Source organism: Dermacentor andersoni, chromosome 6 (assembly GCF_023375885.2).
Source record: "Dermacentor andersoni chromosome 6, qqDerAnde1_hic_scaffold, whole genome shotgun sequence".
Lineage (NCBI taxonomy): Eukaryota > Metazoa > Arthropoda > Arachnida > Ixodida > Ixodidae > Dermacentor > Dermacentor andersoni.
This window is the reverse complement of record NC_092819.1, coordinates 14,346,172-14,368,031: the sequence shown is the minus strand read 5'-3', so window position 1 is coordinate 14,368,031 and position 21,860 is coordinate 14,346,172. Positions and strand designations below refer to the sequence as shown.

The window sequence follows — 21,860 nt, the reverse complement described above, 5'->3', positions numbered from 1 at the left end:
TAGAGACAGGTGTACGCAGCCTCACTTCTTTAGGCGTGAGTGTTGGCACTTATGGAACTTTGTTACTGACCGTAATAAAGAAAGCGGTGCCTGCCGACCTTCGTCTGGAATACCAAAGAAAAAACGAGGCTACGAACGAGGGAAGTGAGCTGTATGCTGGCTCTGGTGTGCGCATTGCAAGGGCAGACATTTAACGACAATGTGCGACCCTGACTTTAGGAGACACCGCAACACTGATGAAAGGGATGCATCTTCGTCACCGGTGATTGAGCAAGCCACGGTGTTGAAGTCCTCATTAGGCACGGGAGATGACTTGATGTGCAATGGAGAGCAGCAGTTTCTCCTACAGACAGCGCGAGCTTGGACAGAGGGTCCACATGAACGTACGCTTGTCAGGCTTCTCCTGGACGGTGGCAGCCAGCGAACCTTCATTCATCGCAAGCTATCCGAAAAGCTGCAGTTAAAAGTGCTGGGAGAAGAGGAACTTAAAATATTTGCCTTTGGTGAGACATCAGCCACCACACGCACAAAAACGCGTCGAGTGGAGCTGTGGCTCAGAAGCCAGTACGACGGAAAAGAGGTGCGAGTGGAAGCGCTGGAGGTTCCTTGCATCTGTGCAGATATCATGGCTGCTCCATCAAATTCTGTTCTACTTCAACTTTCAAAATTTCACTTCCAAGTCGCAGACGCCTCGCGGGGCGACGAAAGCGAAAATATTGACCTTTTGATTGGCGCTGATCATTACTGGGAAATTGTCACGGGATCCACTAAGCGTCTCAGCTCCAAATTGATGGCAGTGGAGACTGTATTCGGATGGACAGTCCAGGGCCAGGTCGGCACAAGGAAGTCAACAGGAGTCTGCTCCTCGGCTGCTGGCGTGATGCGGATAGGAGTGAGTGAACAAATTGACAAGGAAATATCAGCACAGCTAAAGTCTTTCTGGGAGCTCGAGCACATCGGTATCAAGGAACATGAGCCAGTTCGTCACGAGGACGCAGTCCTTCAGCACTATAAAGAAACCGTCAACTTTGAGAATGGCCGCTATAAGGTGTCGTTCCCTTGGAATTCGATGGTTTACGAGCTTGGCGACAACTACGAGTGCGCAGCAAGGCGTCTTAAAGCACAGACAAAGCGCCTCTTGGAAGGAGATTCGTTGATTAGGGAATACGACGCCTGCATAAGAGACTACATAGAAAAGGGCTATGCAGAGCCAGCCAGCAAGGACTGCGGCACGTCGGAAGGTCCGGTGTACTATATGCCACATCAAGCAGTTGTTCGTCGCGAAAGCCAGACGACAAAACTGAGGGTAGTATTTGATGCATCATCAAGTGCCAAAAATCGCCTCTCACTGAACAATGTTTTGGAAAGTGGCCCAAACCTAAACCCAGAGCTCATTGATCTGCTGATCAATTTCCGTACTTACAACATTGCCATCGTTGCGGATATTGAAAAGGCCTTTCTCCAAATATCACTATCAGAGGGCGATCGGAACGCTGTGCAGTTTCTCTGGTACGCTACGACGCCAAAGAAAGGGGAAGAGCTTCCAGCTGTGGTGACCTATCGCATGACTCGCGTGCCGTTCGGTGTCACGTCGAGCCCATTTCTCTTGGCCGCAACGTTGCAACATCATCTTGAAGGCCTGCCGGAACGGTATGCTGAAACTGCAGGTATTCTGCGCAGGCATCTTTACGTCGACGACCTTGTAACTGGGGTTGACAGCCTTGACAAGGGTAAAGTCTTGTGCCAGGAATCCAAAGATATATTGTCTCAAGCAGGGATGCGGCTAGACAAGTGGATGTCGAACGACCGCGATCTCATCAACTTCTTAGAGAATGGCAATGTGGAGAGAACGAACGCTGGTGCTGGACATGCTGCAGCTACAAAGGTATTGGGAGTAGGTTGGAATGCTCAGACTGACCACTTTGAATACAACCTAACTTCACTCATCGACTTCCTCTCCGCAAGAGCCGACAACAAGAGATTTGTGCTGCAGGTCTCGGCAAGAATTTTCGACCCTTTTGGATTTATTGCTCCCACAACATTATGCGTAAAGGTAATGTTCCAGAAGTTGTGGGAGTTGGGAATTGGTTGGGACGATCCCTTGCCTGAGACATTGCAGCCTGAGTGGGACTGCTGGTGTAGGGAGCTTCCATGCATTGAAGGAGTGTCTATTCCAAGACTGATAGCGGCAGACTTTAGAAACAATGATACGGAGAAAGTGGTGCATGTTTTCTGTGACGCAAGCCCGAAGGCCTATGGTGCTGTCGCATATATTGTGACCAAGTCTCCGTTCGGACTAACACATGTCAGCTTGGTCATGGCTAAATCAAGAGTGGCCCCTTTGAAACGCCTCTCGCTACCCCGATTGGAGCTGATGGAAGCACTTCGTGGCAAATCGAGTCTCAGAGTTACAAGCGCTGACAGATCCCAGGGATTGGAGACACTGCCCAGGCTCAGACAACCCCGCTGACCTAATCACCCGCGGCATTCTCCCATCGGCCCTGCGGGAAAGCGAACTGTGGTGGAAAGGACCCCGATGGCTTCAGGAGGATGACACGTGTTGGCCAATGATAAGTGAGCCGAGCTCGAATGTTAGGGAGTGCCAAATGGAAGAGCGAAAGGTGACGGTGATGCCCATAGTATCATCGTCATCCATGGCAATTTTCAATGTTGAGAATTATAGTTCATTCAGCAGAGTCGTGCGAGCAACCGCGTGGGTCCGCCGCTTTGTCGACAACTGCCACAACAAAGAAGGAAGGACGATCGGCCCATTACGAGCTGAAGAAGTAATCAGCGCCGAAAGATACTGGTTGGCTAAGGCTCAACGAGATGCGTTCAGCGACGACATTTCAAACCTGAAGAATCAAAGACCGCTGCACAAGAGCTCTCCTGTTTTGCCTTTCAACCCGTACTTCGACAAAGAGGGCCTCATGCGAGTGGGGGGACGCTTGCAATTCAGTGATAACAACGAAGAGACTAAGCATCCCATCGTTCTCCCTGGCAATCACCCCCTCACATCACTGCTCATACGGAAGGAACATTTGAGAATGCTGCACGCGGGCGTACGCGATACTCTAGCACAGCTGCGAGAATCGTATTGGATTATCCGAGGACGTCAGGCCGTAAAGAAAATTATCAAGCAGTGCCTCGTCTGTCACAAGCAAAGTTGCCCTCCAGCTACGGAACCAGTAGCACCACTTCCAGCTGACAGAGTGACAAAGGGAAACCCGTTCGACATCGTTGGCATCGATTTTGCAGGGCCCTTGATTTGTCAACAGTCACGCGACAGCAAAAAATGCTACATCGCTATTTTCACCTGTGCTGTGACACGTGCCGTCCACCTTGAGCTTGTCAGCGACCTGTCGGCTACAGCCTTCCTGTTGGCCTTTAAACGCTTTGTGGCACGCCGTGGAATTTGCTCGACGGTGTATTCGGACAACGCGCTCACATTCAAGCGTGCAGCCAGGGATCTAAAGGCAATGTTCATGCTGTTACAGGTCGAGGAATTGCAGTCATACTTCGCCGGAAACCAAATCAGATGGAAGTTTATTGTTGAACGGGCAGCTTGGTGGGGTGGATTCTGGGAGCGGATGGTGCGATCTGTGAAAGTAGCATTGCGAAAGGTGTTAGGTCGGAGCAGCTTGAGTTTCGAAGAACTGACCACCGTTCTTTATGAGGTGGAGGCCGTGATCAACTCACGCCCTCTGACTTTCATATATGATGATGCTCAAGAACCAGAACCGCTGTCACCGGCTCATTTCCTTGTCGGAAGAAGGTTGACGACTCTTCCTCCACACCTGCTGCCGGACGAAATTCCTGGCGGTGGAATGCATCTCTCACGACGCTGGAAGTACCGGACTGCCATGGCCGATGGTTTCTGGAGACGGTGGCGGAAAGAGTACTTATTGGAGCTCAGATCGGCACATATGTGCCGACCAACGACATCGAGTGATCTGAAGAAAGGCGCATTGGTGCTCCTGAAGGAAGACCGTTTGAAACGCCACATGTGGAAGACCGCCAGAATTAAGGAAACATTTAAGGGTAGAGACGGCAGGGTGCGGTCCTGCAAACTGGTATTAAGTGGGGGAACTGAGGTGAAGCGACCGATACAGCTGCTGTATCCCTTGGAGATTGTGGAGCAATGAGCTCAATAATAGTTCGCTCATCCGGGGGAGGTTGTTGTATTTCCTCCATTCTGGAGCCAAAAAGTCCCCCTCCCCAGCGGCGCCAGACACCAGATAAACCCCCGCGCTGCGGGCCGCCGACGAAGTGGCAAGGAGAACTTCTCAGAGGCGCCGGACATTTGATACCCCTCAAACTACGTGCCTTACTGGCGGGCGCGTTGTATACAAACGGCGAGCGGCGGTGCGGTGGTGCCTTCCAAGTGTGGAGGTGGTGGTGACAACTTTATTGCACACAGGGGAGTTGCGGACACGCAGGTCCTTGGGCCCCCGCACGGCTCCACTGCACTCAAGCGTTCATGTCCCGGAGACTCATGACCCTGGCAGCCCGGCCTGTGGCGATGGCTTTGGTGCGTGCGTGGTGCAAGAATGCTTGTGTGGCATGGTGTATTGTGACTTTCTCCTTCTCACTACTCTCTCCCATTTCCCATACCCTCTAGTGAAAAATAAAGCAGTCTTCTTGATGCGCTCGAAGCGAAAGGACGTCTGTCGTTTTTCCATCAGTTCAAAGTTCTCCGTCTCTTATTCCACAACAGTCGATGCTTCCGTTGGACGCGTTTCGCGGCCATCTGACCCCGGAGTTAAAGACAAAGCTTCGGAACATCAATAGCTACTTGGTTGTGATTCCGGGTGGCATGACGCCAGTGCTGCAACCCCTCGACGTTTCAGTCAACAAGCCCTTCAAAGCCAATCTCCGACAGGAGTACGAAGAGTGGATGCGAAACCCTGACCGGAAGAAGACGCCGACGGGAAAGCTGTAGAAAGCGTCCGCATCAACCATCGCAAAGTGGATTTCGGACGCGTGGAAGAGGGTCCAAGTGGACGTTGTGGTCAAATGATTTAAGAAGTGCTCGATCACAAACAACTTCGACGGAACGGAAGACGACCTGCTGTGGGATACCGAGAGCAGCGGTTCAAGCGGTGTGGCGAACTCGAGTGGCAGTGATAGTGACTGAGAATCCTACACAAGCGGTTGGTTCACTGTCTGCACTGATTTTTCTTTTGAATGTTTGCAAAATAAAATGTTATTTCTCGCACCCGTCTCGTCGTGACGTCGCAGCGAAAAGAGAAAGCGGGCGGGAGGTCATTCTAGATTTTTCGAATCTAAGCACCCCCCCTCACTTTGGGCATCGCGATCGTGAAAAAAGGGGGTGCTTAGAATCGAGTAAATACGGTAGCAGCGTAACACCATAGGCACTAAGCAACAACGCCGGCTGTATAACATCACATAAACCTGGTCACTAAAGCTTCGCTTACCATAAATCTAAACATATGTATTGGGTCCGCATAATTTCATTGATCTTTTACATTTAACCTCAAATCAATTTTTGTTCTTGTTGTTATAGATGAAATTTTATTGTTCCCCTCTTTTAAGCAGAAATGAAAAATTAGCCGTCTGTTCGTGTAGGCTTCCTCCGCAACCGCGAGTGGAATGGAGGTCAGATTAGGTTGCCAAACCGAAGATTGCTAATGAGCACAGAATTACCGGTCGGCATTAGCTGCGACCCCGTGCCTAGGCAGAGCTTTCTTGCGAAACGCAAACCGTAGACTTTCTCCGGTCAAAGCTTCAATATGGGGCTGTCAAGGATTTGCCCATTACTCCGTTTTTCAGATATCCCACCAGCTCACGCTGCAGTATCGCCGAAATCGGCCACATTCACGCACGCACGCACGCACGATAAGTGTGTATAAAGTAAGAACACTCAGCGGTTAGCCTGATTTAAAGCGGTGTTGCGTTGCGTTGTCGGTCGATCTGTCGTAAAACGGCGGGACAAAAGGCCAAGGCGAAGCTATGACGTACCTGAAGACATCGTCGTGCCACATCTTTGCTGCTCTTAAAACCAAATCAAATCACTTTATTCCAACATCGCAATCTAAAGGATACAGATCTAGAGGACCGTGCACTCAAAGCCACAAGACGGCTTGACGAGGCCTTTAATGCATATAATTATCAGGTGTCGTGCAACCGCGCAAACAGTGGCTCCACATAGCGGCAGGACAACGATCACATTTCTCCATATTAAAGCACGAAGCATTAAGTATTCTGCAAGGCGTTATATTAGCTCGTATCCTTTATCCAGCAGTTGGAGGCATCTACAATCAGCTTTTAAAATGACGGCAACAAAAGGTGGTGAATTCTCTCTCATGGTAGCCATCTCTCGTTGTCTACAGACGTATAATCCTAAATTATTTAGACACTACGCTGAATAAAGAAGCATTTGACCTATAGTGTCGCACTTAATGTTGTATAGAAAACAATGCGCAATTGATATTCTTAGACCATCGCATATCTTTGTTTAGTTTTATCACTATTCGCTCCTATTCACAAAGTAATTTCAAGCGGCAGCCACACAAAGTAATCCTTGCCTCTTTTCTGAACGCCAGAATATTCGCTGCACACACGCTGAATTTGGCACGTAACACTCACAGGCTGCCGTGTCATAACTAGATCAGCAGATCCTCCACAAGTCTTGCTTAGAGGCAGCCACTTCACATGTGTGGGGTTCCCTTTCTCATGCTAGAAGCACGCGAACTCCTAAGTGTACAGTTGATAGGTCTCACAATGATGTGAAGCTGCGCTGCTATGTCATTGTAGAAGGCCATTCCCGTTGCACGCGTACAAATTGCATGAAAGAGGCCGCATGAAAGACCTTACTGCCCCGAGGATAGCTTGGAAATCACGTACTACGTTCCTCACGGGACTGCACAGCGCTTTCGTCTGAAAGCGCAAGGCCCGTGAACCATTGGTTGTGAACTTGTGATGTACAGCGGCAGCTTCCGAGAGTCTCGCGAAGCCTGTCGAAACACGTATGACGAAACTGTGCGAGTGCCGCGGAGCAACTCTACCGCCGCAGCGCAGAAGAGCTGAAGAGCCGCGAGACCGCCGCATGTGGAGACGGGACAAAAATATCATTGGCGGCGAAAGGAGAGAAACATAGTAACAAGTTATAACTCCAGGGCTAGACTATTTGAGATCCAGGTGTATCCGACGAAAGGCGAGCCGTTGCGAGTTTATCGTCTTTTTGGAGTAGATGGCATCTTGACAGTTCCAAAAAGACGGCCTTTTGTTGTTAGTGTGAGAAGGATAGCCTAGTCTTCGCGAGTGCCTGGTAGTGGAGGAGCAGGTATGGCCCCGAAATTTCGCGGTCCATTGATTTTCTTATTGCGAAGCGAAATCAATGTTGGTGCGCAAAATAACTTAAAGCATGGATGAATAACTTAAAGCACAGTGAAGCAACGAGCCAGCAAGCCCGCACTGTTCTCAGATCAGATATATATTAAATGTCTTCTTTCTCTCGGCTGCTAACACGGCCCACGACCTGAGAATTTAGCCGTCTTTCTAGTGCTTTGAATACGACATGGCGTTGGTTTAGTTAATTATAATGGAACATGTTGATCGTGGACGAAACACCACGAAAAGGCTCGCTCTGTTGTTGGCTCTTCCTGGCGTTTTTTCCGCCTTCAACTCTTTCCTTCTTAGGCCTTTTTCGTACGATTTTTTCACGCTCTTGATCTCACCTGCGCTGAAGCACGCACTAAGTCCTCGCATGTTCAAATGATGTCAATGTTTTCTAAATGTTCAATATTGACCCAACTACTTCGAATTCTCAGGCTGTTAACATTAATCCGTCCCGCTTCGCATAGGGGCAGACGCTCCGTGCAAGGCGCATGCTAACTTTATGAGGCACGTGAGGCAGGCCAGCGTAAAACTATCCGCGTTCAAACTAGCGAGAAGGTATGCGAGATTGCCCGCGCTGTCCGAGCGGCTCCTCTATCGATTACGCAAGCGCTCGAAATCCTCCGGAGCGCACGCCGAAGCCCGTCGCGCTGTGACCCCTCCACATGCAAGCGCTTGAGCCACAGGACAGCGCTCCCGCATCTGCATGTCAAAGTAAGCGACTGGACAGGACACGTCAGGCCTTGCGTCCGCGCCAAGCCCTGAATAATGAGAGGTTCCCGCAGACGCCTGCATTACCCGCTCGACAAGGGGCGGACAGCGAAGGCTGAAACGCCGCTCCGTCCCATTAGTTCGGTACAGTGCCCTGGGCGCCACAACACGTGATCTGCGTACGCGCCGACTCCGCAGAATAGCATACGCATAACAACAGAAACTTAGGGTTCCACCTACAAGAAGCAAGCTGAAAAGTTATTTTATCTGCAGCTAGAATCTGCGTGATGCTCTGTTCCGGTACAAACCTGCGAACCGTCTATTTCGCAAGTGTGTGCGGACGCCGATCGGTCAGATTTCGCTCTTGCAAACCTGCATTAATACATCCGTAATTTAACACAATTCTTCTTCCCACTGCCCCAAACCTGGTCGTTAACTTATGGCGCCTGCGTTGATTGTCGTTAGAATAGCAATACAACTTACCAATAAATTTTATACGCTCTAAAGTTATGACTTTGTTTGTGTGCCGCCAACGCACCGGCTTCAATATACTCGCGCGTCATTTTACATTACATGCAGAACAAACGTCGTAAACACTCATCAGGACAGTCCTGTCAGCAAGGTGGGCTTCGCCTGCAAAACCCAAGCAGCGACAGCGAATAAGTTTGTAGAAACATTGGTTCAATTCCTGCACGAAGCTGAGTCACAAGTCTTTATTTTATTTTAATTATTTCATTCCCCATATACCTTGCAGTAAATGTTCCCGAGAAAGAAAAAAATAGAAGACAGACTCAACTCCAGTTGAAGTCTACATAAAGCGAAGAATTCTTAGTGTAATTGGTTCATGAACCATACATGTGTGTATATATGAAGCGTTGTTTACGGGGTATAAATATTAATATTAAAGAGCAGCCTGTTATACGAAGAAATTATTGTCTTTTTGCAGTGACTTATAGACATATTGGATATTAGTTACACATATTTTTAATGCTATATATCCCCGATATATTATTTGTTTACATTTTTAGTGGTGATCCATAGTGTCTTGTTGCACTCGTGGTGTTTCTGAAGCGTCGGTTCTTTCTAGTGCAACCACAGATCGAAAAGATCCAAGCCCTTCAACGTGCTGGCTCGCCCACGAGAAAGGGTGGTCTGTGCCGCTTGTCGACGCATGCGTCCCTGGCGTAATGGTTTCAATATCTGCCTTCTATGCTAAGGGCACTGTGTTCGAACGGTGCCGTCGCACAATTTAATGCTTTTATTGCGATAGCAATTATATAGACACTCCAGGCGCATTTCTGCCGTCGCGGCGAGGTTCCGTATAAAGTACAAGGGCGATAACACCGTCGCCGCGTGCCGTGTGCTGTATGTGCGAGTGAAAGCTTGCGAGGGTGAGCTGGCGAACGCTGTTCAGTCTACCGTGCGCGAGCGAGGAACGAGGCCCGGATCAAAGTAGGTGGCTTTGCCCGGATGCGGCCCTCACCTGTCGCGCGCGAGGCAGGGGGCATAGAATTTCATACAACAATATGGCAGGGGGCTCAGGCTATTGAGGAGGGGCGTTCTTCTCCAGGTGGCTGTTAGAGTGCTTCGATGTCCTTCTCGCCCGCCGCACAGAGTGGAGATAACCGCGGCGTCTTCTACGGCGTTCGCCACACGAATCGCGGACGCCGTAGTAGACGCCTTTGGCGGACGCTGTAGGGACTCGCTGCCGGCGCTCGTGTGTCTTGAAAGCAAGCGATCTGCGACGTGGCCAAATGCGCACCCGTGTGGGCCTCATTTTCAAAGCGATCTGCGATGTTTGCAGAGTGCGCGTAGTGCCGGTAGCGCGTAGTGCCGGTAGCTAGAGATGCATGAAGGTCAAGTCGCTTGCTGCTGCTGCGATTCCTCGCTCCAGAATTTTGACAGCGAGTTTCCGCGCTCATTGAGCGAGATGTGTTCATGTTTACCTGTGCGCGTGACGCCGTGCTGGTTAATTTAGTTAAGACACGTTGGCGGGCTAGTTGGTTTGAATCCATGATAGAATGTGTAAGCGCGACTGAACAACGACGTAAGAAGTAGACACACAAAGACAGCGCTGTCTTTTTGTGTCTGTTTCTTCCTACGTCCTCGTTCAGTCACAATTACACATCCTATCATCGTTAATTTAGGTAACAAGATTATACGGCAGCTAAATCTACTATCCTTACTTCGTACAGCTATCCATTAATTTGCTATCACAATCAGTGTTTCGCCTTTCGGGAAAAATCGCCAATTCTTTAATGATTTATAACGCCGTAGTTCGTTGAAAATGATGAGTTTGAAAAGTCGCAAAACCATTTGAAGCCAAAAGGACGAAGTTTAGGCAAATCATGCACTAACCGTGATTCCCATGCTAGCTGAGTCGCCCAGCTTGCAGCTCCCATAAACACTAATGCCACGGTTCCCTCTAGTAAATATTGATTGAGACTCTATGCCTGAAGCGGTGAACTAATTCTTTCCGGAACCGTTCCTAGATGGCACAACGACCCCGTTAAACGCATTCAGCATAAGAGGCCAGATACCTACAAGAAAGTGCCTTGAACTCGGCAAGAAAGCTTCGCTTTAGAAAAGAGTGTGACCAGTGACAAGATGCTCGGAAAGCTACCATGCCGAATACCAGTTCTAATTAGCACAGGTAATGTTCCGAACAAAGCCATCATTTTGGCTTCATTCAATCCAAGTTGGTAAAGCAGTCATATTTCAGAGCGTCAATAACCATTCCGTATAGCACAGCTATGGAAGCAATCGTGCTATATCAAACAGCGTGTGGCAGTTTGAAAACACGAAAGTGAAGTGCGACACGAACGTTGCACTTTGAAATTTTTACCTAATTAACAAAACAGCAGATCCAACGAGTTGGCATCTACATATAGCGAAGCTTGGTGCGAGTGCATAAAGAGGCGAAACACGAGTTCGTGTGCACCCAATGTTTAGAGCGACAAGCATAGTCACAACTCTCTTGGCAATCAGCGACAAAGCAGATGGCGCGGGCAAACGGCCCACTGACCTGGCCGTCGAACGCGAGACGCGCGCTTCGTGCCGTTCGCGGGGCATCGGGGCATTTTTATGGTTCCTTTTTTTCTTTCCTTGCCCCCACACGGCCGCCGCTGTTGCGATGGTGATCAGCATGATGAGTTATTGGCAACTTCTCTGAAACGGTTCGGTGAAAAGTAGTCACCAAGCCTGCTTGAATTACTCCGATATGATGCACATGCTTTTTATCCTAGCATTTTTGTATACATATCGTTAATATTTGTTCTCTACCTCAGCACTTCACTATCTACCTTGAACCGCTACCTGTGCGTGTAAAAGATAAAGTCGCATCAATATCTTCCGGGTTTTTTTTTCTTTTCACCAATAATCTAAATACACGGATGCGTAGAGGCGAGCACCGTCTGGTGGTGGCGCAAGGAACCCACTGGCGGCGACCTCGGTTGCGTGCGTCCTCCTATGTGATTGGTCGACCTGTTCGGCTAGAGAACAGCCTTACTTATCTTGTATTACGACTATGACTGCATAAGTATACGAAGCGCCATACATAACTATGTGGAGCACAAGTGGGGCTCAATTGGCTCGACAGTGGCACTTTACGACAAACTGCGCCACAACATAACTCCCGCGACTCACTCACCGGCTCACCCAGTCATACAGCCAGCCACTCCCTCACTCGCCCACCCTCCCTTTGCTCGTTCACGCCCACAGCTCACTCCCTCGCGCAGAGATTAGCGCCGGCGCGGCTGCACCACGTATACTGCGCAGTGCCGTAGACCCTCTTCAAGCGCCAGACTCGCCGAGCGCTGTCCGGAACAACCTAACCGTGCAACACTCGTCGTCACTGTCCGGCTTTCACGCTCGGGGAAATTTGGCGCGTAGCCGCCGCCGCTGTCTTGTCGGCGAGTTCACTCACTATCCGTTCGAGTGAGCTCTGCTCGAAGAAACTCTGTCGCGAACTCGTGTCGGCGCTGTTAGTACAAGCAGTCTCCAAATTATGCGCATAAGAATGTAGTCAGGCCGGGATACTTTGAGGGTCCAAATAAGGGCAGCAGATCTCCGCTTTCAGCCTTCAAATTGAATTCTTTGACGCTTGACTGAGTCGGGCTAGCGCTCTGGCGTCGCCGAGTGTTGGATTTGCTGGTGAAACCTGACCGTTCTAAGCTGTTCTCTTGGATTGGTCGCCAAGTGCATGCTTCAATGAAGCGACTATACGTTTAGGAGCCGGGAGACTAAACTTTACAATCTGCTGAGCAAACAGACAGCATACAGACGAACAGCTCATTACTGGTTTGTTTCAGATTCAGTTTATTTGTCCTTCTTATTTACAGGAGCGGCAGCCGAAACTAAAAGCTATACATCCTGACAAAGGCCCCTGCTCCTAACGCCGTTCGACAAGTAAGACAACAAGCAAAAGCATGCAATAGTAGCATGGTGGTCAAAAACAGGCAAGTACACTAAAGTAATAATAATACCAAATAAAAGAGAACTACAGTTTACTGTGCATCACTTTGGAAACTATATATATATATATATATATATATGTATATATATATATATATATATATATATATATATATATATATATATATATATATATATATATATATATATATATATATATACGTAAACTATACTGACACAAACTATGTATACAAACATATAACTGCAAAACTACAATAATCACCAGAGGCAAGAATAAAAAACGAAATAAAGCTAATTCTGTGCTAAAAAGCTAACTCAACATCATCTTCTATCAAAACAAATTTGAAAGTATCATTTGTAAAAACAACACTGGTGCCATTGAGGTTGTCTAGGCGATTTAACAATGCTTCAGCATAGAATATTTTTTTAAAGATTTGTCCTATATTTTAGTCTCTAATCAGCCCGTGGTATCATTCAATTGTTCTTAACATTTGCTTCTGCACTAATAATAACTTTCTGTAATTATTTTGCGTGGTTGAGCCCCCCCCCCCCTCCCCCTAGAACACAATATATTAGCCTGGAATAGAAGAGCGCCTAATATAATTAAGTTTTCAGCCATTTAAGTAATGCTCAGAAAGAACACCCGCGTTGAAGGCCTTACTCGCGTTATTAAGGTTCCTGCGGTCTACGGGGCTTCACGACAGACTAAAAATGCCGCCCCCTACCGCTCTGTAGTGTACGCGCTTTGTTCGTGCTTGTCTCTCTTTCTTTCTATCTCCTCCTTCCACTCTGTTTTTCTTTTTATCCCCCTTAACCCTTCCCCCTGCGCAGGGTAGCCAACCGGAACTACCTCTGGTTAACCTCCCTGCCTTTCTCTGCATTATCTTATCTTTCTCTTTATAGGTAGGAGGGAGCTAATTTTCTATCTACACCCTACAGTTTTTACTCAATTCTGTTAGGAGCTTTTCTATGTGCTTATTATACGCTAAACTCTCACGAAAACAGACCACTAAGAATTTTTGGCGCTCTACCTGTTCCAGTTTTTTGCCCTCAAACACAACAGAGGCCCGATAGTGTAAAACTATTCCAATATGTTTTTTCTACCAATTTCCTGACGTCAAACTTACGTAGGCGCCGACGCAAGCTTAGGGTGGTGACCCACCGCGTTGCCTGAACAGCTCAATCAAACGCTCTCCTCCTTTATAGGAGGTAACTTTTGTTTGCTTTCAAAACGAATAAGATTGCCTAAATTGAGCGGTTTTTCTTGTCTAACTGGCTGGCAAGAGGCGAGGAGCACGCTCAAGTGGAGAGAGTTTCGATGGGGCCGAGCCAGCGCACTGAATATATATAACCGGATGGAGCGGGAGGTGCAGCGTCTGCGATTGGTACGCTTTCCCTTACTTAGCTTGCGGTGGCTTGACTAAAATCGCCGCGGCGTGCAACGGACAATTAAAAGTGCCGCTAAAACGGATCCTCAGCAAAAAAGTGTTAGCAGAACGAGGTCGTAAACGCTCAGAAAGTGCTCGAAAACGTTACACGGCCACGCAATAAGTTTTGTTATGCGCAAATAAATCCATGCTCTCCGGCAGGTGAGAGCAGCCAGTGCCTGAGTGATCGGTCGCAGCCATCTCCTATTCCTTTCGCAAAGGAACAGTCTCCGGCTATTAAGAAAAAAAGCCAGCTTTGTTCGGCATATTAATGTATCTTCAACGAGTACACGTCACTTTGACGCAATGAATTTTCGCGGTTTTGTGACGTCGAGTGACAGACTGGTGAAGTGCGTGCAGCCTGAAACCTTTGGCCAATAGCAGAGGGTGATAGGCAAAAAGGCATCGAATCGAAATTTTTCTTTTCTTTTCTTCGGCTGAATCATGCATAATGAGTGTGTTCACGTCATGTCAGATTGGGAGCTATCACCGCTTTCGTGGCGTCGCATGAAAGATAACCGAAGTGGGGTTGGTCCAAGAAAGTTTTTGACCAATCGCGGAGGGCTGATTGCAGAATTGGAATAGAAAAGTTTGCAATAGCTTTACGTTATAGCGCCCGAGTTGTAGTGCATTTGCGTGGCTTATTTATAGGATCACATATTTCTTTTTATGAACATTCAGTTGCAACTTATTACACCTCAACCAATGTGACAGTTTAATTAAGTAGTCATTCATGTGTCTCGCTGGTATAATAAATGTTTTTCTCTCTCTCTCTTTCGTGTTCAAGCTCTTGAAGAGATGGTCAATTAAGGAAAATATTTATATCCTCTGCATAAATTTTTTTTAGCTTAGGAGAGACTGGAATATCACACAGGTACATAATGTAAATTAAATATAACACCGGCTCGAAGATTGTCCCCTGCGGGACACCTTTTTTTTATTTCAGCATAAGTGGATTCGCCATAATATATGCTAACCTACTGATAGCGGTTAGTTAGACAGTCCTCCAATACCTTGAGCCCACGTCACGCACACCATATACTTGTTAAGCTTGTTCATTAAGATGTCATGGTATGCTGAATCAAACGCCTTTACAAAATATATGAATAAACCCAATGTACAAAATCTATTTTCAATGTTTTTAATTATTTCATGTTTGATATATCACATGATTTATTTTTTTGAAAACCAAATTGTGTATCATTAATTATGTTGTATTTTGAGAAGAATCGATGTAACCTGATATTTAACGTACTCTCAGATATTATGGAAAGCTATCATTGAAAGGTATTTGGACAGCGCAACAAAACAAGGACACAAGAAGAAATGAAGACGAAGTCAAGCGCTTGTCTCCGTCTTCGTTTCTTCTTGTGTCCTTGTTTTGTTGCACTGTCCAAATACCTTTCAATGATGACCGACCAACAAGCCCATATCGCCACCCTCGACAATGAAAACGACTGGAAGGACGGAGATGCGTGTGCAATTGGTGAACTGTAGCTTATCGCCTCCTGTAAAATTAGGGCACACGCTCGCAATTTTTAAACAATGTGGAAAGGCACCAGCTTGGAATGTTACGCTTATAAGATGCGCTAAGATTGGAGCTATTACATCACCTACGTATTTTATTGGTACTGGTTTATTATCGTCAAAGCCAGCTGCTGAGTTATTCTTGATATTATTTATTAGTTTCATGACTTCGTCTGGGAAAACTGGGGCCAGTAACATAGAATTGACGAGATTGAATAAAATATTTTAGGGCCCAGGAACACACTGATATGTTATGGACAATATAAGCTGCACTGATCACAAAATACTCCTTCAGTTTGGCTGCTGCTTCGCAACCTGTTACATCACCTGCATTTGTTTATATGCGCCGCTGTGAGAACTGGTTTTTATGCGATGCTAAATATTGTACTCACTCCCATACTTTTCTGGCGTCAGTTTTTATCTTAGAGAGTAGTATTTCATAGTACTCACTTTTAGCAAATTTTAACTCAGCGTTGTTACGTATTCGACGGCTAGACGTCGAGGGCGGCAGGACGACTGGCCCAAGGAACAGACGACCCACGCAGCGCCAGGAAGACAATGACGTTTATTGGCTAAGCAGCCAATCAGGAAGATATCGCGGCAAGCGGGGCAATCTTATCTGCAGGTTACAACGTAGAATGCGACCAGCACCGCGAATGCTACAGCATTTACTTTATTTCTATATATTTTTATACTCAAACAGCATTTCTATACTTGTACTTACAAAGGAATGACACATTTCATTTTTTTCGTTTGGTCATCTTCAGAAGTCTGGCATCAAACCATGGCTTCCTTGTCCTCTTTGATTTGAGGTTACAAGGCTTGAGCGGGAACGCCTACTTGTAGCACGCCATAAATTTATATACAAATGCGTCATATGCTGAGTTTCGGTTGTCGTATTTTCTTACAGCCACACGAACCTTTTCAAAGGTCATGGCATGAATACTTCGAAATAAGGATTAATTTTGTTACACGTTTTGTCGGCGAACAGGGAATGCAGCAGACAATTGGAAGAGTAAGCAATTAATTGAATTACGGGGTTTTAAATGCCAAAACCACGATCTGATTATGTGGCACGCCGTAGTGGGGGTTCCAGAACCTGGGGTTCATCAACGTGCACCTAAATCTAAGTACACCGGTGTTTTCGCATTTCGCCCTCATCGAAATGCGGCGCCATGGCCGGGATTCGATCCCGCGACCTCGTGCTTAGCAGCCCAACACCATAGCCCCTAAGCAACAGCGGCGGTTAAAATCGGAAGGTGATCACTTACCTGAACGGATAGAAGAATCCCAGCAATGCAGTCAGCTAAGTAGAAATTTGTAACGCATACATCAAGCAAGGTTTATCTGTTATTCCTTTGGCGTGTGTGAATAAACTTATACAAGCAAGAGAGTTGATATTTTCTGTGAATTGACTGACGGAACGTCGCATGATTGCATATTGATATTGATGTCACCTGTTATAATAAAAGGCATATGTGAGCTGCTTACCAACTAGAGAACACGCTCTAAGAAGACAGAAGAGGTTCTAATTTTGTTTCCCATTGGAGCCCGGTACATAACTACAACTGTGGCTTGCTATAAACATACCATGACACATTCAATACTGCTGTTCATAACTGAAATTTCTGGGAGAATCGCGTTTAACAGAAAGACCTCCCGTAGAAGAACAATAGTCAGAGCACCAGTTATGTTACAAACTACCACTACTACCAAGCTACCACCGTATCTTATAGTCTGGCAGGATACATGTTAAAAAGAATCTCAGCTAGAAATGGTTGAAGTGATCTGATGATTCTTTCTTGTCCGGCCAATAAAGCCAGCTTTCTTAAAGAAGTAGATCACATTAGCTGAGCGCCGTTTCGTGCAATCATGAATTAAAAAGAAATCACCACTAAGTGGCTCGCCACGTGGTTTGGCCAGTCTCGGTCTCTTTTTTTTTCTCAATTAATTCCAACAGCCAGTTTCATTTTATTGCTTTATTGATTCCCAGATTGCGTTACTCGGAGCTCAGCATTCTCGTGTTGAGGCAGCAACCGGGGCGATATGGCAAATGAGCCGAACGCCCTTCGACTCTACTTTCGAATTAACACCTCCAGCTGGACCTATTCATTGTCCTCGTGTACACGACCGAAGCAGATAAGTCTGTCGAACCACATAGGGAGAAATTACGAGTATTAAGCTTTATGTACGTCAACATGGAGCTTAGGTTTTACTTTTGAATAGAAATCATCTCTTCCTAAATGCAAAAACAAACCAATCAGGAAATTTACAGGCTACTAAAAGACGAACTCATATTTCGCTGCTCACGATTAATTTCCCACAATAGCACAATAGCCGAATTGCACATGTAGGTAAGCAAGGACGTTCGATACCATGCTAAGGAACAGCGAAGAATCACGTTCAGAAGCACTACCATGGTTGGCTGCTGAAGAAAAAGTTCCCAGGACACCGAAACATTTCTTATAAGTTTTGAATGCGAAAGCATTAATGTCCAGTCTAACGCCGCTGAGCAGTCCTTCGAACTCTGTTTTGCTTCGTTCTTCCGCTTTTTTACTTCGTCTGCGGTACACTTGCGTGGACGGCCATGTTTATCTACTGCCGAGGTTGCGGCTGCCGATTATGTAGGTGCTTGAGACTGCATAGTGGCTCGTGCTACCCGAGCCAGCAAGCAGCAGCAACCTGCGGTGCCAACGCCGCATGTCACCGACGTCCTGAGCGACGAGATACCAGAAGAAACAACAGCGGCTACCAAGGCCGGCAGGCGTGCGCAATAGCTAAGCCCACTGGAGGTGACAGAGGGATACGGCGCGCTGGCCGCTCAAGGCACTCTGCGGGTATTCGCGGGCTTTTTTCACACTCGGAAAAACACTTTTATGTAGCACGCATGATAATCGACCGCAAAGGGGCCAACTCAGCGGACTTGTTCCACATGAGCTCCCGATTCAACCTGAACTTCCTGCGGACTGCCACCTGGATGCGCCAGAACGTCGGCATCATTCGACGCAGCTCGAGAAGCGGCATTCATAGAGACCATCCGCAGTGCTGTGAGCTCATTTTTCACACAGCAGCAACGCGGCGGCCGCCCAGCTAAGCCTACGGAGGATTGCCAAGCTTTGCTCCTAAAAGTCACGGCCACGAGCCTCTTGCACGTGCCCGAGCTTTGAGACCGAACTTTTCACCTCGTGAACCACCTGCCCACCGCGTACCGGCCCTTTGAAGGCGAGGTACCCTTAATTTCTTACTCAAGATGAAGTACCAATTGGAGAGGGAGGATATCTCCCCGGACGGTTAACGCTAATGCGCCATCGCCCCAGCGGGAGCGCGCTGTGGCAAATCTGGCAGTGCTGCGCAAAAATCCAAAGTTATACGAGCGGGACGAAAGCCATCACTTGCTCGAGGTGATATCAAGCTTGTGATCAGGCCACGAGGTGGACTTAATATCTCCAAGATTGGCGTTGTTCGGTGGCTGACGCAATACTCGCCGCCGTTGGCATCAGTCAGAAAGATCTATGCCATGATACTCTATGCCCGAATCTACAGCAAAATATTAAGGTTTCGAGTACTCCCAAGCGCGAGAATGCGAACCGCTACGTCCTGATGAGGCAGATGCTCATCTCGGGCAAGGTATATGAGCTCAGTGCCTACGAGACGGCCCCGCACTCTACGTGCAAGGAGGCCATCCGCAGCATCCCTCTTCAAGACGGCCCTGACGTCATCGATGCCAAGATTGTCCACGCCAATAATCCACTCGCTTTAGCAGCGAAGAGAATAGCTCAAACCGGTGCAGTCATCGTCGCGTTCGACGGGCATCGTGTACCGAACTTTGTCAAGCACGGACCGTTACTAATGCAGTGCTCGCTCTACCGCTAGCAAATCGACGTGTGCTATACGTGCGGCCACCTCGGTCATCGCACCGACATGTGTCCCAATCCCGGTGACGCTATTTGCCGTGGCTGTGGTACCCCTAGTCCCGTTGAGCAGCATCAGTGTAAACCCCGAAGTGTAAACTCTGTGGTGGCCAGCAAATTCACGGCTAGTGAGGAATGCGCTCAAAGGTTCAAGATCCCATACATCGTGCGTCGTCGTCGCAGTGAGCGCGCCAAGAAGGCCGGTTCCGCGTCACCGTCCCCTCAGCGGTGCTCCGACACTGCGGAACTCGTCCAGGCTTCGTCCATTCCGGGTGCTCAGCGCAGAGGACGCTCCCGTTCCAGGGGCCGCTTGATAGTCCGTTCCGTATCCAGGGGCCACTCTGCCTCCAGGGCACGTTCCGGCTCCCGCCGTGGGTCCAGAGGACGAGCCTGTTCCTGGGGACGCTCCTGTTCTCGGCCTCGCTCCAGCTCCAGGCCGGGGCACGACACATCGAGGGGGACAGGTCCCGCTCCCGCACGCCCACCGCCCTTAGAAGCAAGAAGTTCACGCTCTCCTGGGCCGACAAGGTTCGAGGGGGGCGTGAGGGCCCAAGAGGTGACGACCCGCCTCGCGATTCGCACCACGCAAACGATCTCGAGGAGTTGCGACGAGTTAACGAGCAGTCGAGGAAAGAAAACGCGCAGGTTAAGCAAGAAATGAGCAGGCTTGCTGCGGAGATGGTGGAGATTAGGAGGCTCACGCTTTCACCCTCCTCACCGCAACCCGCCTTGACCCCTGTCGCCATGGATACGTCTGAGACATCCCACGGGTCTCGCGCGCCGAAGCGTCGAGCGGTAGAGAACAGACAGGAAGACGAGGCTATAAAATTGCTCTCGGAACTCAAGAATGCCTTCGCCAGCATGCATGGTAGCTTAGCAAAGGTCCAGGAAGCTACAGCGCAGCCAAAAATGGGCTTCGGTGCAATCAGTGAACGCATAAGCAAGTTAGAGGAGGTCGATGCCAGGAGAGAACCCAGCCCCGTTCCTTCACAGGTCGCAGCACGACGTCATGTACTAGCACCACCGACGGAGGGCCCGATTCTCAGGTCCGTTCAACCGTCCTCTCAGCCTAGCCATGGACAGTGCGGACGAGAACTTTAGTATCTGGCAACGGAAATGCGGAGGGCTTCCCAACAAGAAGCCGCTTCTGCAGCAATATTTAAGAACTCTCACAGCTAAGCCCCAAATCATCGCCATTCAGGAAGTTTCAACTAGTACCCCTATCAAACTCGTGGGTTATATAGTAGTATCCTCGCATTCAGGAGGTAGGGGAGTTGCTACATTTGTCAACAAAATGTACAATTGCCTCTCTCGCGACCTCGGTGCAGTTGGTGATGGCATCGAGTACGTCATGGCTGAAATCCTCATGAACCCACCCATAAAGGGCCTCAGAAGAAACAGCCTCTTTAACCTCAACGTATACTGCAGCCCCAGCTACAGCAGGGCGAGGGCGAACTCTCTCCTTAAAAGGGCCGTCAGGCTGGCCGGTGGGCACCCCCTTGTCGTCGTCGGGGATTTCAACACCCCACATAGGGTGCGGGGGTACACCCATGACACACCCAAGAGACGCGAGCTGTGGCAGACTGCGATGGAAGTGGACTTGACCCTTATCACCGATAAGGATTTCCCCACTAGGAGAGGCAACTCCACATGCCGGGACACTACCACAGACCTCTCTTTTGTCAAGAACGTAGGGGAGGTCAAGTGGGTAAACAGGGCTCTAGACCTCCGAAGTGACCACTATGTCATGGAAGTCTCCCTCGCGATTGCCCGCTATAGGACGAGGAAATTCAAGTTGATCGACTGGGACGTTTTCAGCAAGATGAGAGCCGAGCGCGCACTGATGGCCGAGACAGATTTTGAAGGTTGGTGTAAAGGGTTCCGTGGTGGCACCGTGGTGGCAACCAAGGAGGTCGTCACTGACCTCGACGTGGAAAAGAAGGATAGCAGGTTGGTGCACCTGCTGGAAGCCAAGCAAGCCTTCCTCACGAGATGGAAGGGGCAGAAGCATAACAGGAGACTCCGCAAGAAGGCTTCCAAAGTTAACAGGGAGATCGAACAGCACTGCAAGAACCTGTGCAAACAACAATGGGAGGAGCTCTGCGAATCCGTCGAGGGTCAGCTCAGATCACGAAAGAGCTGGGGTCTGCTCAAACACCTTCTCGATGAGGCCAGCACCAGATGCAGCCAGAGACGATCCCTCGCGCAAGCCATGCACCTCGCTACGAGATCTGCCTCGGGCGAGATGATTGTCGACAGGCTCATAAACAAGTACCTGCCAGTAGCGGCTAGCTCTGCCCCTACCGAATTCCCGGACTACGCAGGATGTGCGGTGCCGGAGTTGTACCAGGACTTTACTGCGGTTGAGATCCGAGATGTCCTCTTGTCCCTCAGCGTCAAATCTGCCGCTGGCCCAGATGGCGTCACTAACAGGATGCTCAGGAATCTCGATGATGAGTCGGTCGACTTTCTCACTGAAAGGATTAATGAA

General features: G+C 48.5%; 1 protein-coding gene across 1 annotated transcript; it reads left to right on the top strand.

The window, feature by feature from the left end:
- Positions 1 to 199: 199 nt before the first annotated feature.
- On the top strand, positions 200 to 19,331 carry LOC129382291 (uncharacterized). Its single transcript, XM_055066062.1, has 2 exons — positions 200 to 1,885; positions 19,002 to 19,331. The coding sequence occupies exons 1-2, from the start codon at positions 200 to 202 to the stop codon at positions 19,329 to 19,331; spliced, it is 2,016 nt and encodes a 671-aa protein (XP_054922037.1).
- Positions 19,332 to 21,860: the final 2,529 nt, after the last annotated feature.